Consider the following 18,384-nt stretch of genomic DNA (forward strand, 5'->3'; position numbering starts at 1 on the left):
AACTCTCTCTAGATAATACTCTTGACAGGATACTCACAAGGCTCAACAAAGTAAGGTAACACGCAGGTAAGAATCACAATGAACCAACAAAGGACAGCAAACACAAGGATATAGGGAGACAGAACAGGTGAAGCTGACAATGACAAGACGTGGAAAACAAGGGGACGGGGTACGTAACGAGACAACACAAGCACATGGCCCAAAAAAAGGCCATGTTCTTGCACACAAAACATGGGTCTGTCATGATCCTGCCTCAAGACTAGAGAAAATCAAGGACACAAGGGCAGAATCATGACATTACTATGGTGATTTTTCTTAAGTATTTAAGTATTTGAAATACTCAAATACACTCCATCAAAATATTTTGTTACAAACTACATTTTATTTTTTCCACACCTGCAAAATACAAATTACAAAATACACTAAAGTAATTAAACACGTATTTCAAATACATTTAATTGAAATACTGCCCATGTATGTCTGCTAACTGTCTCATCTCTCCTGCAAACAGGAAGGGGGCCAGAGCAAATTACTGTGCCTGACATAGCACTTGCGAGTTCACACTATTAATTTTGGTGATCTCCGACTAGAGTCGAACATCATTAGTGCCGACATGAATAATGATCGTAAAGAATTTACGATTAGCATTAGCCAGCACTTTTAAATTTGCTTTAATGTCAGGCTCTGGCTCCCGGTAAACATGTGACTATGGTGGCTGGTGTCTCCATTTTCACGTTCCATGTGATCGAATCACCAATTACCAGGGCGCAATCATCAGGATTCTCAGTGGGTGTTTCACCGAGTGGGGCAAATCGATTTGTTATGGGAATCGGAACAGAAGAGGTTCTTTGATCCGTGACTAGAGCGGCAATCCCTAACTGTCACCCATCTTCCCTGCTGCACGGGCTCTACTTCAGCCGGAACCGAATCATGTAATGAGTTCACTATAGGTACATCCAAAATACCATCTAAAGATCTAGCATTCTTACCATCCTTAAAGTTGATGCGTGTCCCTAGTTCTGAAATCTTCTCCGTCAGCCTGACTGTCTCCTTGCATTTATCACATATAAATCCTATATTGCCATCAGAGATGGCTATACTAAACATATGACATGTAACACAGGTGACAATAACAGGACAAGACATTACTTACTGTGTTTGTTGACTGATTCTTGTGTTAGTTAACATTATCAAAGTGTCAAATAACAAGGACACACACTTTCTGAAGCACTTGTTGCTTGATCTTTCCATTTTCTCAACTTCAAACATGCACTACAAACAAACAGTTCCTGAAGACAAAAAAGCTGATGATGTGTATTTCAGGAGCACTTTTATGCTCAGAGACTTGTGACGTCATGGACGGTCGTTGGCCAATGAGAATTGGTGTGTTGGTACACATGACTTAAGACACCGATATATTTTACCAGCATCCCCCATGACACATAAAATATGTTCTGATATCTCGCCCAACATTTCATATGAAGGCAACAACATGATTTTACAAGTATTTTATGCTTTTTGGCTTTTTGACTTTTTGGAAGACTGTCATTGTCTGGAGGCTGAATCCTTTGGCAAAAGCAACATTGCATTACACAGGACTCAGTCAAAGTTAATGAGACCTAACAGGTGGGCCTTTAATAGCTGCACTGGTATGATCTAGCCTCTGAGGTGCCGTTCTGTGATTCTGAGCAGTGTTCAAAATCCATGACAGGCCATCTAGCAACTGTATCCATGACAACCACGTGCTTGCATTAAAGATTATGAGATCTGTTTGTACTGAGAGGGTCAGAGAAACTGCAGTGCAGTCAAGTGCACCATAACAAGAGCAACAGAGTAAAATACAGACAGAGGAAAGAAAACAAAAAAGATATTAAGAGGGAGAAGAAAATATTGTGTTCATGTCAAGCATACATTTCACATATAATCAGTGTTTCCATGACGTATGGAAACAGGTGACACACTGACCGTACCTGACTCATGATGTCGTGACCGTAGCTGTTAGCTGGAGTCATACTTGCGTAGTTTACAAAGCAGCCCAGTGTAAGAAGAGCCAGCGGTACTATGACAACAGATAGAGCGGGACTGATGAATGAACATTCAAGCATGAAACGAGAAGAAAATGTACAGAGACAGAAGGAAAATTTGGATGAAATAAAGAAGAGAACAAGAGAAATTATGTGTATTCACAAAAGATCTCATCAACAAGTGCTCAGGAGATGAACACATCATTTGTGACAGGGTGTAAAAAGGAATCAAAATTGGCACGTGGATGGCCGGCTTGGTGTGGAGAGCTCTCCAATTCTTCTACCTTTTTTGTTTGTTTGTTCTGTTTAGTCCTTCTTTTGCTATCAGATTTATCAAAGGTAAAAAACGTGTCAAGGTTTCCACAAAAAATATTAAAGGGTTAGTTCACCCAAAAATGAAAATTCTCTCAGTATTTACTCACCCTCATGTTGTTCCAAACCTCTATGTGTTTATTTGTTCTGCTGAACACAAAGGAAGATATTTGGAAGAATGTTTTAATCAAACAGATCTCATTCCCCATTGACTACCATAGTAGGAAAAAACACATACTAGTTAATGGGGATTGAGATCTGTTTGATTAAAACATTCTTCCAAATATCTTCCTTTGTGTTCAGTAGAACAAATAAACACATAGAGGTTTGGAAAAACATGAGGGTGAGTAAATACTGACAGAATTTGGGTGAACTAACCCTTTAAGCCGTGCAATTGTTAAGTAATTACATTTTAAATATGTAATAATTCAAAATAGTTATTTTAAAACTTTACTAATATGTAATAATATACTAACTAGAAAACAATATTAGACACTATACTGAGAAATTTTGGGTTAAAATGTGCTAAATTATTAGCCTGGCTAACGCCAGACCATGTATCATTGAGAATGAAACGTGGTCTGGAAACCACATGTTCAATTTCTTGTATTTGAGGCGTGGTTTACGAATGCCCAGAGCCATATAATTGGGTGCTACAAATGTCTATCAAATGCGCCTGTACTCCCTCCCCGTTCTGTGATTGGTTCCCTTTTTCAGGGGAAAATTTGGTTCATGGTATCCAGACTGCCTAGCAGAGCGAATTAAATCGCGCTGCGGCAAGGCAGAATGGGGAAACCCAGGCTACTAAATTATCCAAACCAATGGGTAAATTTATGTCAAATATTTTTGACATTTCTTGACAGGTTTGTGCTATTTACCCATGCAGTCCATGGACATTTCAATATTTATTTTTAATTGCATTTTTGCTAACTTCTGTATGATTAACCCTTTTTGGTACTGTACAGGTTCATTTGGTCAAAATCAGTTGACAACCACTTTGAAATTGATTATACTGTTATGGTCAAATGGTAGGGCTAAACATTGCATCACTTGGTTAAAAATAGACCATCAATCTGTGGAGGGAAAGAACATACTCCTCTGTTCTGCCTCCTCTGATTTATGCATCTTTTAGCCGGGTTGCAATGTGTGCACAACAGTGAGTCAGTCTGTTAGTCATCACCACAGCTTTTTTTTTTTTTTAGGGTAAAATATTGTTCTGGAAGGTTCTTGTTTTAGACAAGCACTCTTATCTGAGAACAATATGAAACTGCTACAAATGCCGTTTCACAAAGGGATGAACATTGTGTATTTGCATGTAGGGGGTGCTGTGACAAGATGAGTGAGAAAAGAAAACAATATTGCACATAGATAAAGGAGAGAGACATGAGTAATGGAGACAGCTCTGTACATGCCCTAAGCCAGATACTTGGAATATTGTAACGTTTAAACAACATTATCCTGAGACAGTTTAATTTTAGTGCATCGAAACATGTATTACCACAGGGTATTCCACAGTGAACTGAGATTTTCTGGATTTCTGTTGGGGGGCCTAGAGATAAAATAAAAAAAAAATCACAATCACATTAATATATAGATGCCATAGAAAACAGCTATCATCATTTACGACCCTCTTTTCTTTTTGCATTATACATTATATTAACATTCAATGTGTCCTCTTTGCCCAGGAATAGTTATCAGGATTGAAAGGTTTGTTTTGTCCTCTGGAAACAAAGCGGAGTAGAATTCAATGCAATTCAGTCACGAGATAAAATGTTATTATGACAATTGTTTTTATGATTTTAAATCCTTCAGGGTTGGGGCGAGTTGTGGATGGTTTTCACCTTCCTCTGGTCCATCTGGATGCAGTGTTGGTCGATGACATAGAACTGGACATGACACAACTTTGATGCTGTGGTATACGAAAATGGATTTTGTGACGATAGACGAAACGTATACCACAGCATCAAAGTTGTGTCATGCTGCCGAAATGAATATTCAGGCTTTATCTCTGCAATGCCTACACATTTTGACACCAAACTTCGCATGCGTCATTGTCACCTCATTCTGATCACAATGCAATATCAACATAACTGTGCCACCTATTAGTCAAAAGTGATAAACCATTAAATAATTTTATAATTTACTGAAAATATAATTTAAGCCATTTTGCCTAAATTCATCTTCAAATGTTTTTAATTGCTTCTTGCTGCAGTTGGTCTGAAACTCCCAACCATGTTGGCATGACTTGTCGCCTGCTTTTGTGCTTTGCCCCGTAATGGCTGCTTGCAGCTATATTTATTATTATTATTCTTCCAAATGGGTGTCTATGCCTCAGCCTCCTGATAGCCTCACCTGTTGGTCAAAAGTTAAATTAAATTAAAAAAAAGAGGAGAGTCGGAGGGGGGAGCCCAAACCCCCCAAACCATCAATAACAGAGCAGGCTCTCACACCACCTCCTCTTCACCACTGGAGGGAACCGTCTGCGGAATATTAACTTTACCCATCAAACTTCATCTCCCATCATGCCTCATACCTGGGACTGCTTGGACTCACACCTGCACCTCATTCGCACACACTCATATAAGCCTCATTCACACACTCATTCAGTGCGAAGCCTTGATCTGCTCCGGCCATCATTTCTGAGCGTTATTCACCAAGTTTGATTCCTGTGTTTGATCTTGGATTGTTTATCGTTGCTGACCCTTCTCTACCTGCCTCAACCCTTTGCCTTTTTACCTGGTTTGTCTCAGCCTTGCCTTCTCTGATCTGTTTGCCACTGTTGGACCCTGCTGTTTTGATTATTCTAATAAATGCTGCAAATGAATCCTCCTGACTCCGCCTCATCACAACAGATATATTGCCCAATCGATATTTTGTCCCACCCCTAGTTTTGATTTCATTTAAATGGGGGAAATCCATTTGACAGAAAAAGCTAAATCTTCACCACATATATTTGTGAGATCTACAAAGTGTGTATATATCTAGCTGTCCAATGTTATGTTAAATTATGGTGTACAGTGTGGTTTTGTGTTCAGCATATATATATCATTGTGTGAGTTTAATTATTGTGTTCTGTGTTTATGTGTTTGATCAGTATGATAATGTGAATGTAATCACCAGCAAGACAGAGCCAGATCAGACTTAGAGGTCACAGAATGCGCTGTGAGGGATGACCTTTTCATTTGTGTGTGGATGCGTGTGATCCTGACATTTTCCTATGACGCCTGTGAGAAAAGTGCAGTTTGATAAACACACTCACCAACTGAAGCGGATCTCAATGAATCTCACATAAACAACATGGAATATTCTAATGTCACTTTGTCACTGGAGGGAGGTAGAGACAAGTGACTCATCTTACAGACCTCAGGAACTGAAATATCATACCTTAAAAAGACTAGCTTTATTCCAATTGCCCTAATACATAAGTTATTAAGTGACAAACATGACAACATGTATTATGTTTTATATATTTTAATTAAGATATTTGTATGTATTAAAAACAGGCCGGTGCGCGGACTAAAGGTTAACTGGTTAAATTAAAAACAATATATTGGCCTACATAAAAATTGCATTATAGTAAATTATTGTTACATGCATATATGAATGGCATACATTTACTTTGTGTGTGTGGGGACCCTGTGAATCGGAACACAGCTATATGGAAAAGTGTGAGCTTTAGTTTTTGAACAAAAAGTGTGAGCTTTAGTTTTTGAACAAAAAGTCTTACGTGTGTGTGCTTTCTGTTGGAGTGAATTCCCTGTTCTGTCCAAATTCATCATTGTCTAAGATGCACACCTTTCATACCCTCTCCTTCTATCGCGCTCTCTCTCTCTCTCTCTCTCTCTGTATCCTTTATTCTCTGAGGTTTACTTGTTATTTCGGTCAGAAGCCAAAATGAGATGCTTTAGCCAGCAACCCCAGAAGCAGCCAGCAATAAGAGGTATATTTATATCAATCCATGGGGTCAGTGTGTCTGCCTGTCTGAAAGAAAGAGAGAAGGGTGTGTCTACTCTCTGCTCCCACAGTCCTGTTCAACAGCAGCACTTCCATACACTCTTGTGAGGGTGGAGAACTGAGCACACTGCCGCACGTTTCTGATGTGGTGTGTGTGTGTGTATGTGTGTTGGGGGGAGTGGGATAATAGCAGAAGACTGGGGGGTTGGTCTGTATGAGGAGGCTGAAACCCCCACTGAAGCAGCACTGCACACTGACCCAGAAACAGTCTACTTCACTCTGAGCTCTGTCATTTTCCTAAGTGATTCACAAACCACAATGTCCACCAAACCATAAGAATAATCCTTAAAATAATAAAGCTATGGCTCCCTTTTTAATCAAGGCATTGTGTTCCATTCCTCTTTTAGTTCAGTGATAGTTTTTTTCCCTTCATTTCACAGCATGATGAAAGTGGTGTCTGTATTTCGGTAACTTAAATTAGGTTTCTGTCAAGTTTTATTGGACATTTTAATGTAATATGACTGAATATAACTTTTATCAAATCGTATTTGAATCTCTCCCGAAAATGCACAAAATCTCTCAGTAACATAAAATTGCAGAAATTTGATTTAGCATAAACTCAATCATGGTTCGTTTGGTTAAAAAACTAGGGAGTCTTTGTAAACATGTACACTCACAAATGAACTGAAACAAATTGATTAGAATTGAAATCATTATAATAATTAAGTGTTTTGAAAGAGTTACTTGAGACAATTAAATTTGTTGCCATGACAAAGCCAACATACCATTATACAAACTTCAAATCTCTAGTTATATAACTACATAGGCCCTTAATTACTTTCAACCTCAATAGATTTTCAACTTTTTGGTCAAAAGTTAAACATTTTAGTTTTATACCTTTTTTCCCTGCACACCAATCGGTCCACACATTGTTCAGCAGCTAACAACAATGCTATTTAATCTCTCTGAAACATTCCATTGTGTAACATTGCAATGTGCTGTGAGGAAGCACTATTGATCTATTGTGACAAACTCCTCTGCATATGGCGTGTGAGGTCCGGAGATTTCTGGTCATGTCTGATCTGGTTTCTTCATCAGTGTGCTGCAAACAAATGTAGATGAACTCAACACGAGTCTGGGCAACATTTAGGAACAGATGGAGAGATGACTAGTAATAAAGCTATCAGCTCTCTTTACACTCACACACCACATAGATGTACCTGACTATTCTGCAATGTTATGATTCAGACTTTCCCTATGACGGTATATGCTAAAGTGCCATTTTTTTGTGTGAGGGTGCATGATTAATCCCAGATAGCAAGACGAACATAACTTACAAAATGTCCCTGTTTAATCCACAACATTAACACAAACGCACATACACTTACACACAAAATCTATTCCAGTTGTCCCTGTTGTATATTAGCACACACTGACATGATCCAGTGTGGCACCCCTGTAAAATGAGTCAGAAATGACTCCCACAAGAGGGATCCCTGGCCTCACAGCATATTCTTCAGGGATGCCTGAGGTCTGCCCAAGTCATCAGGACTGACTCGCTGCTCGCATTATGGTCATTTTATTCAGAAATCGAAAGAAGTGGGAAGATGAAATATTTTTGAACAGTAGAAATAGACCAAAGTGATCATTTTTATCTTCTAATGCAGAATACATAAAAAAGTTAAGCAGGGTCAACATACAAACAGACTTTAGGCTAAAACAGTGGGATAGTGCCAAAACATCTGTGCTAATTAAACACACAGAGAGACCTAGACATGCACATGCAAGCAATAATGAAAAACATTTAGAAGTGCATAAACCAAACACAGAAAGAAAGAAAGAAAGAAAGAAAGAAAGAAAGAAAGAAAGAAAGAAAGAAAGAAAGAAAGAAAGAAAGAAAGAAAGAAAGAAAGAAAGAAAGAAAGAAAGAAAGAAAGAAAGAAAGAAAGAAAGAAAGAAAGAAAGAAAGAAAGAAAGAAAGAACTGATAACTAAATGTTTAGACGCAATATAATTTGTTCGGTTCCTTCGTTATAATAACAATATAATACGGTTCCTTCGTTAATGAATAACTACACAAGAACTAATGAGTAACACAATATTAACAATGTAGTAACTATTATTAACTAACAAGAAACTCTGATTAACGAACTAGTAAGTAATAGCGCACACAGACGAAAGTGGTAGTTCACTATTAAGTAATCAACTATTTTTTTAATACTTCCCAGAGAACTACTGAAAAAGTTTATTAACAATCTAGTAACTACTATTAACTAAAAGAAACTCTTATTAACGAATTAGTAAGTAATAGCTCACAGATGAAAGTGTTACTACTTCTGTGGGAATTACTAATTATTTGGATTCGTATTATAAAGTGAAGATCATTGGAACTAACTAGTAATTACTCAAGTGTTACTAAAGACATTTTCTAAAACTATACTAAAGTTCACCAAAAATCTCAAACGTTTGCACAAATCATGACTAGATCATGTAGTAACACTTGAGTCATTACTAGTTAGTTCCAATGATCTTCACTTTATAATACGGATCCAAATAATTAGTAATTCCCACAGAATTATCTAGTAACACTTTCATAGAAGTATCTAGTAACACTTTCATCTGTGAGCTATTACTTACTAATTATTTGGATTCGTATTATAAAGTGAAGATCATTGTAACTAACTAGTAATGACTCAAGTGTTACTACATGATCTAGTCATGATTTGCGCAACCGATTGAGATTTTTAGTGAACTTTAGTATACTTTTAGAAAATGTCTTTAGTAACACTTGAGTAATTACTATTTAGTTCCAATGATCTTCACTTTATAATACGAATCCAAATAATTAGTAATTCCCACAGAAGTAGTAACACTTTCATCTGTGAGCTATTACTTACTAATTCGTTAATAAGAGTTTCTTTTAGTTAATAGTAGTTACTAGATTGTTAATAAACTTTTTCAGTAGTTCTCTGGGAAGTATTTAAAAAATAGTAGTTATTGATTACTTAATAGTGAACTACCACTTTCGTCTGTGCGCTATTACTTACTAGTTCGTTAATCAGAGTTTCTTGTTAATTAATAATAGTTACTAGATTGTTAATATTGTGTTACTCATTAGTTCGTGTGTAGTTATTCATTAACGAAGGAACCGTATTCTAAAGTGTTACCATTTGTTCTAGCAGAAACATGCACAAGTGATGTGTCAGTTTCCATATGAAGAATTAGAATGATTTCATATTCTGTTTGTGTGTGTGTGTGTGTGTGTGTGTGTGTGTGTGTGTGTGTGTGTGTGTGTGTGTGTGTGTGTGTGTGTGTGTGTGTGTGTGTGTGTTGTTTTCCAAAAACCACTTCACAGCAGCCTTTCCCATTTGAATTTCAAACATACAGCTTGTAAAAGGTTTAGCTATTGGGATTTCTATTCATTAAGTCTGTTGCAAACATTAAGGATGAAATATGAGTAATTTAATTGTGCCCTAAAATTCACACAATTCACAGTGGAAAATCTCTGGCATTGGTAAGAATCCTGCCGGCTACAGATTTAAAATGTTCTGTGGGAGGCCAATTCGTGCACTGGCATAGCAGAGTTTCTGTAAAGCTATTTCTATTTCAGTGTATTAATCCATAGGTTAGAAAAATATATTTTCAAGATTTGTTATGACAACATTTTTTCTTTTGCCAAATCAACTTAAATAATTTATTTAGTTCAGATAACTTCTTATTTTAAGTTTCTGATGATTAAATCAATCTCCTTCATTGTATTTACTCTCTTTTTCCAGTTCAATCAACTTAAAATTTTAAGGCAACCAGGTTACTTAATTTTTTAAGTTAAACCAACATTTTTTTTACAGTGGATATGATTCTTAGATCAAGTAAATAATTGGTGATTTTTTTTGGGTGAAAATATAGCCAAAGATATACCTAATAGTGTTTCTGTTCTGAAGCAGTTTTTATTCATTAAATAGTTAACACTTTAAACTAAATGTATGTTTCTTAAGGAAAACCTGATGAAGAACATAATCATGGGCATCTTAAAACTATAAATGAAACAATTTGTACAGAATTCTTAACGAAACTAAAGAATTTTATGTTCAAGGAATACATTAAGTGGAGGAATTCAACTCCAAAAGGCTGTTTTGTTATTTTACAGTGCCATTCATTATTTTTCTTTTTTTGTACTTTCCTGTTACAGTTTTATTTCTTGTCCTGCAATCATGACAAAATATACTACAAACCATACTTCAACTCAAAAGAAAATGAGTAACAAAAAAAAGAGAGAGAGAAACAAAGCAAGCAAGCAGGCAGACAGTGATTACAGGGTATATAAGAGACAGAAACATACAGTATGCAAAAAGGGCCATGTGGTAGGCAAGATGGAAGGAAACCATCTCTTTTCCTAATTCTATCTCTCCTTTTCTCTCTGTGTGTAGTAAGGTCAGAGGGTTTGGGTCAGTGAATGGAGTTCAGAGTGAAGGATGTGGTCATCCTGATGAGAGGTTTAAGGCAGCAGTGATGCTGTGGTTCAGCTATAGTCTTTTCAGCATAGATGTCAGATCACAGCACTCTCATTTCTCTCAGGCTTACTGTGCCACTCAAATGAACACCACACATATCTCTCTCACTACTGTAGTCTAGTTAGAGGAAAATATGTTTCTGCTCATTACGTCGTGATGCTGTTTCTGGGTCCAAGCCTATAAGTGAGAATACTATCTCAACAGCCCCTTATAAGCACTAAGCTTTTAAAAAACTCACAGTTTACACTACAGTCTCCATCCAAGCTCATAGAGTCACGGACACCAATATCTTAAGATTCTGGAAAGATAATTCACTCTCTGACCAACTGAGATTTCACTATGGAGATTTGATTTTTTGGTAGTGCTACAGCTGATATGGCTAGATTATGTTATTCTGTCTTTTATTTTGAAATTCTGTCCTGTTTCCTTTTGTTCTTTAAAGGGATACTCCACTTTTTTTTTTTTTTTTTTGGAAATAGGCTCAATTTACAACTCCCCCAGAGTTAAACTGTTGAGTTTTACCTTTTTTGAATCCATTCAGTCGATCTCCGCTTTTGGCAGTACCACTTTTAGCATAGCTTAGCATACATCATTGAAGTGCACAAGACCATTAGCATTTCTCCCAAAAAAATGACCAAAGTGTTTCGATATTTTTCCTATTTAAAACTTGACTCTTCTGTAGTTAGATCGTGCACTAAGAAGACAGACAGAAAATGTAAAGCTGCGATTTTCTAGGCTTATATGCAGGGAACTCTCAGCGTAATAATCAAGAAACTTTACTGCTGTGCCATGAGTGCAGCAAGCGCGATGACTACACAAACTTAGTCCCGGTCACGTTGGAAGCTGGGCACTATTTTCAGGCGCTGCGTCATAACATTACGCCTGCTGCACTCATGGTAGGCAGTACAGTTTCCTGATTATTACGCAGGAATGAGAGTATAGTTCCAAGCCATATCAGCTTAGAAAATCGCAACTTTACATTTTCCGTCGGTCTTAGTGCACGATGTAACTACAGAAGAGTTAAGTTTTAAATAGGAGAAATATTTAGTCATTTTTTTCTGAGAAATGCTAATGGTCTTGTGCACTTCAATGATGTAATGATGTATGCTAAGCTATGCTAAAAGTGTACAGCCAGAACCGGAGATCGGCTGAATGGATTCAAAAACACTAAAACTCAACAGTTTAACTCTGGGGGAGTTGTAAACTGAGCCTATTTCCCAAAAACAATTGGAGTATCCCTTTAATAAAGTGTGTTTTGTTTTGGAATTTCCTTCGTTGTGTGCTCATACAGTCAATCGTGACAACAACAGCACACTGTGTGTGTATACACCTTTTGCTGATCTGATAGGGCATTCAGGTCTAGATTGTAGAAATGAATTATACAGAAATGAATTATACATTCGTCAACTGTGTAATGCCTGTGTTAAAAACATTGTTTGGGAATAAGATGCTAAGCATCTTATCATGCGTCCTTTCATTAACACTGAGAGCCTCATTTGCTCTTTAGTTTATGTAAACACATGTTGACAAAAAGAATGTCTGACTCAGTTTCTGGCAGCATGGGACTTCCTGATAAATGGAGTCTTGTTTAGATCAGTCACCTCAGATTATTCTGGAGGTGCAGTGCAAAATCCAATATTATACTCTATCAATGTCTTTCACAAAGATCACAGCCAATCACAATCAGCCAGAGAGGAAACAGCTCAATGAGGTCTAATGACACAAGAGCTGAAGAGGATGAGTCACTGACTGCCAGCTGATCTTTCATTGTGTTAGATGAAATAAGAAAGGTAGGTAGCAGAGGCTGCTGGGGATTCTGATGGCCGCCCTCGTGCACTGCTGTGCAATGGATAGTATAGGGTCGAGAAGGGTCGAGTGAGTCCCCATGAAATCAAAATTGAAAATTATTTTTTGTGGAATATTGCAGTAAGCTATTTATTCGAAATGATTCATCCCTGCACATCATTATTTATTTTTAATTCATGTGCTCTCATAATCTTTAATCCAAATAATTACCCCTCCCGCTTGCAACGACATCAGCTGTGTCTGAAATCGCATACTTACCTTCTATATTGTAGGCGAAAAACTATGTAACAAAAGTATGTCCGAAATCACATTTTTCAAGAGTAGATACATACTGTTTTTCACCTATATAGTATGTGATTGCGGATGCAGGCAGCAATCTCTTCTCTGATAATGTGTTTAATGGTGCGAGGGCGGGACAACCTGTCACTGACATGAGATCACAGCAGCAAACCACAACCATCCAATCAATTCCCAATGGACAAAATCAAGTCCCACCCTACATTTTTTCTGGTTCGAGAAGCCACATATCCGTAACATTAGTGAAGAAAAGATTGTGTATTCCAAGACACATGAGCGCTTTGGTAAGAAAGCGTTACTTATGCATTTCTATGTAATGTAAAGGCAATGAATCAGTATGCATAGCATATCCCAGAATAGTAAAAAACTACTTTCACTGACCTCACTCCTGGAAATGTGTGGATTATATAAGATCACAACACAGACAGCCTCAACTCATCCTGCCTCCAGTCCAAATAAAGAGTGCTAGGAAAAGAAACAGAGGGACATCAGAGAAGAGCTCTGCAATTAAACACACACTTGGAAAGCACTGATAGAATTACATTCATTAGAACACCAGTAGCTGGTTTGCCCTTATTTTCAGCTTTTTGTTTACATTTTCAACCACATCAGAATACATTTTTCTTTGGTAAAATGCTCTCCTCTCTCATATTACTTTTAATTGCTTCAGCATGTTATGTTCGCACTGTCACAGTGATGTCACTCTTCTACTCTGTATTTGATTATTAAATGGATGTAAAAATGTTGAGGTTGGTACTTCCTGTTCTTTTTGTGCAGAGTGATAATTCAAAGCGAACTGAGATGACTCAGTGGTGCTGATGACGAAGAGTATGGACCAGTTTAGGAGGCAAAGGCCTAGAAAAGAAAACGGTGCTGAGAGAGCAGGATTGATCGCTCACCAACACAGCACTCTGTCTCCCCCTGCCGTTCACCTCTCATAACTCATGCCATCAGACTGATCGCATTTCTGGTAGTTACTGACATCAAATAAACAAATAATTGTAGTCAGTAAAACTAGTGTGTCTTTGTAAAAAATCTCTCTTTATACAAAATACACTATACACAACAAAATCACAGATTAACCTATTGCAAATAGATTTTATTTCACAGTGATTGAAAGGAAATGTGCAATGAAAATGGTTTATAAAACATATTATGTAATGCATAGTACTGCATCGAAAGCACTTGAACAAGACTCCATCTACTTCACAAGAAATAACCAAAGTACAGGTCCTATCACATGCAATACTACTAGATTAAAATAAAATGATTTTAAAAATGAGTTGTTTTGAGCATGGAACGTTGTGTTTTAAATGGCTTTACGAGGGGATATAATAGGTTTACTGGAATTATCATGGATAAAACATAAAAACTTCCTTAAAATACAGTTGTCTCTGTGAATAAGTGGACAGCACATCTCTTCTCTGTTATCCTAACAATATATCTGGCCCACGCTGGATGCACATTATTGTAACTTCACTCAAAACGAGTTTCACTGAGTTTACATCCGGGGCTTTTCCCTAGGCAATGGGGGGCGCACTACAACCGTTCCTTAGGCAAAGTGAAATAAATTCGCCGCACCGTTACATAAACTAGTTCTCTTCTTCTAAGTGATCTTTCGGGCTCGGTAATACTTCTTTCGCCCCGGTTTGCGACAATATTAAATTAATATCTAATAATATCCATAATGTGTTATGTTGGGCGAGTTATTTTGGGGGTTACATGGCATGGTTTTGCTGTCCCATTATCTCTCTTCTGCGCGCATTGATACGACGAGCGCACAAGCTGGGGGTGAATGGGATGGAAGAAGAGTTCTTGTTTTGTATATCAGTTTCTGTCTTTTTATGTATTTTTGGTTTAAAATCAAGCAAACATAGCGAAGATTCCTTCTGTTACACTATACAAAACTTTAGGGCGCAAAAGGGAGCGAATTCATCCGTGGAATAAGATTTTAGTGGTGAAATGCCCGGCTGTTTGTAGATATATATTTAAATAATTGGTGAGTGTGTGTAAGTGTATGAAGATCGGTGTTTGACTGCTGGAGGAGTGAGTACAAGGGTAAGTGCACCTCGGTTTTTTTCATCTTCATCTTGTGAACTTTTGGGAATGGTGTCTTGCAACTCTTTAAGCGTTCTTTATTTGATTGTGCTGGTAGTGATTTGAGTGGATGTGAAAGCGCAGAGGCAGCGCAGGGGGGTTTTGTTCATTTCTCTTTATTGTAGGAGTTGCAGAATAGAGAGAGAGAGAGAGGGAGAGAGAAAGAGAGATAGAGAGAGAGTACAGCTGCAGTCAAAGAAACGTTATAACTTACAACCGTTACACAATAACGCACCGAATGGCACCCAAACACCCTTTAAACGACACACTTGCTTGACAGAACTAGAATAATATGGTTGAAAATGCGATTGCATCGCGTGCCGTAGTTTTCACATCATGCCGTCAAACAATCATGGGATGCCATTATAAATGTACTTTGCGCTTACATTTACATTCATTAGAGCAAGGGACGAAATCTCGAGCCATAAACAGGATAAAGTGTGTATCGGTACTCTTGATGTGTTGAGCTCGACCAGCCCGCGCGGTGTTGAGCTACTGTTATTGTTAAGAGCCGCTAGGGCGACAAGACGTGTGATCATGAAAGATTTTTTCCAGTTCGTGTTCTCGGCACCACGCCTTGACATATCTGCACAAACGTGAGCTCGCTTTCATGAAGTCTCCTAAAATCTGTTCGGTGGTAAGGTGGAGGAAAGTTGTAGGCCCCGTGTAGTGAGTTTGATGTGTGATTGTGTGACTATATAAAGTGATGTTGCTGTTTCCGGTGTGGATGCGTTGGAACGCTAATGATGATGGTGATGACCTTTTTCCTCAAGCTTTCAGATGGCGCTCGGTCCGTTTTAACGACTGGACGGTCATAAGGTCCTTTCGCAGTCTCTCTCAATGTGTCCTTTTTTCAATTAGTGCTGTTTTGTTTATTAGGTTTAGTAATGTATATCCGTCAAACAGGATGGTTGTTCCTCATCAAAAAAATCACACCCTGTTTTTTTGATATTTTGTATGATAAAATTGCTACATTTAGGCCTACGAAGTTATAATATAAAAGGCCTACAGGTTTTTCTTCTCTTCAGCTCTGTCATGTTTTATTCATGTGTGGCTGTGGTCTTCCATTATCAACTATGTTGACTGTACAGCCATTTTTATGTTTGTTTCTTCCTCTTAACTCCACCTGCCCTTTTCTTTCAATGGGTCACCAAATTCATCCAGTTAGACATTTCATCATTTAATGTGCAATAAATTAATGTATTTATATTTTTCAATAAATTAGGACTTTAATAATGTAGTTTATTATTTTATAAATATTGCTTTTATTTTTAGTTCTACACACACAGTTGTATATTGTGTAAAATATAAGTGTTTACCTCCTGTTTAGTGGTTTTCTCACTGCATGTTATAGTCATGTTACTTTCACTTAAGGATGGGGAGTGGATACCAAGTCACTTGCCCTGAGTGATTTCGGGCCTCCATTTTTTGGTATTTTTTCAGACATCAGGTCCACACACTCCCTGCCTTCACCCAGTTTCTCAAATGTCTGTTTCCCCCAGGATACATAAACCATTTAAGGATTAAACATGTCATAGATACTCTCAATGTGTATCCAGATACACACATGATGAAGGCTATGTGTTCATGCTCTCAGCAATAAGGGGACTTTGGCCAATAAAGCACAGACACGAATTTACTTGAAATATATGCCCTAAAATTGCAATTAATAATCGTACTTTAGTTCTTAAACATTTGAATTATGCTACTCCATTCTGAAAAGACTGGCCATACATGTAGGGCTTTGGAGAATTGTTCTGAAGACTTGGACAGGAGATTATGAACAGATTGATGGAGTGATGCAAAGGTTATAAAAACTACAATAAGTGGAAATGTATAGTTTAGAGTATAATTATAGAATATAGTTTCAACATGACGCAATCTAAGCTGCAGTTTACCTCACCACCATGACAATTTGACAAATCTGACATTCCTCCTCCACCTAGGGCTGGGCGATATGGCCAAAAAAAATTATCACGATAATTTTTTTTATATCAGTCGATAACGATAATTATCACGATATATGTCAAATATTTTTTTTTTTTCAAGTTTAAAGGCAGATTTTTGCAACAAAGTTGTATAAACCAGAGTGTTAATTGTGTTTTTAAACTACTCTTTAAATTTATATTCACCAACAAAAACAGTAACATCTGTTTTTTTTTCCTTTTTTTTTTCTTATGTAACAACCACATTTTTATTTGGTAAAAAGTAATATTCTGACTGTTTGAGTTGCATTCAAATTAACCATTGGTCATTCAGTATCATGCATTTAGATCATGATAACCACAGATAAAACCAGGTATAGCCTATAACTTAGCTCCTCACTATGGCATAACTTTGTTTTCTGTATTTTTTTGAATGAAAAACAATAGCCTGACAGCTAAATACATTATTAAATACTGTACTTATATTCCATTAGTCATAATACATTGTCAACATTAATAATATTATACAATTCAATATGTATATCCCACATTTCATGGTGCAGTTAATATTACTAACCTTACAGTAAATCCATGGGAAGCTAAATGGATTCAGTATCAATTCAGATTCTGACTGTATCGTTGCACGCAGTGTTTCTCCTTTTTGTCAGCGGTGTTTCATCTGCCTTTAAACTGGTTTAAACTTGACATTTGTGTTCTTCGCTGAACTCAAGTGCTTCTCACTGGATCTCGTGAGCAAAACGATCAGAGGCGCGTCTGCGTGAGCTCGCGCTCCGCTCAATGCACTGCCGTTTGGACTTTGAGCCGAGCGGATAAATGCTCCGTGTGGCGCGCGGGGTTTAAATGAGTTTCGTTCCGCTTTTTTGACGCATAAATATTATCGAACATTTATCGACCTCTTGATATCGTTTTATCGAGGAAAATTATATCGCGATAATTATCGTTTTATCGCCCAGCCCTACCTCCACCCCAGCTCCAATTTGTTTCTAATACTTCTCCCCTATATTAAAGTGACCTAGTCTATTATGCCCCTTTTTTACAAGATGTAATATAAGTCCCCACAGAATGTCTCTGTGAAGTTTCAGCTCAATTGCATTCAAGCTAAAGTGACAATGCAGTTCTTAATCACCATGAAAGTGTATTATCTGCATGTGGTTTGAAGCCACGTGTAAACTTCTGATATATGGTTTTCTGAGCGCACACATCCGAAGCACTCGCACAGAAAGCTGGCTGTCAGATTCCATTTACACCTGGCCACATAAATGTGTTTTTGTAAATCCGATCTTCAACTCCCGCGTTATATGCAGATTTAATGGATTGCACGCCACCAAAAGCAACAGATATGAGCTGCATTTTATTGATCATCAGCTAATTTCAAAATCAAAGACATCAATAAGAGAGAGTGACAAAAGATCAACAGCCCTGCTAAGATCATTTCATT

The 18,384-nt window shown here is 37.4% G+C and overlaps 1 protein-coding gene and 1 pseudogene across 1 annotated transcript in view; one reads left to right on the forward strand and one right to left on the reverse strand.

Annotated features, from left to right (window-relative positions):
- Positions 1–253: 253 nt before the first annotated feature.
- Positions 254–1,146, reverse strand: LOC148998449 (uncharacterized; annotated as a pseudogene).
- A 14,377-nt stretch (positions 1,147–15,523) lies between these two features.
- phf21aa (PHD finger protein 21Aa) overlaps positions 15,524–18,384 on the forward strand; it is a 28,041-nt gene continuing 25,180 nt past the window's right edge. The window contains 1 exon segment of the mRNA XM_089129457.1: positions 15,524–15,596. Coding sequence (XP_088985583.1) covers positions 15,538–15,596 — 59 coding nt within the window. The 5' untranslated portion in view covers positions 15,524–15,537.

Source organism: Pimephales promelas, chromosome 1 (assembly GCF_988280905.1).
Source record: "Pimephales promelas chromosome 1, fPimPro1.hap1.1, whole genome shotgun sequence".
Taxonomy (NCBI): Eukaryota; Metazoa; Chordata; class Actinopteri; order Cypriniformes; family Leuciscidae; genus Pimephales; species Pimephales promelas.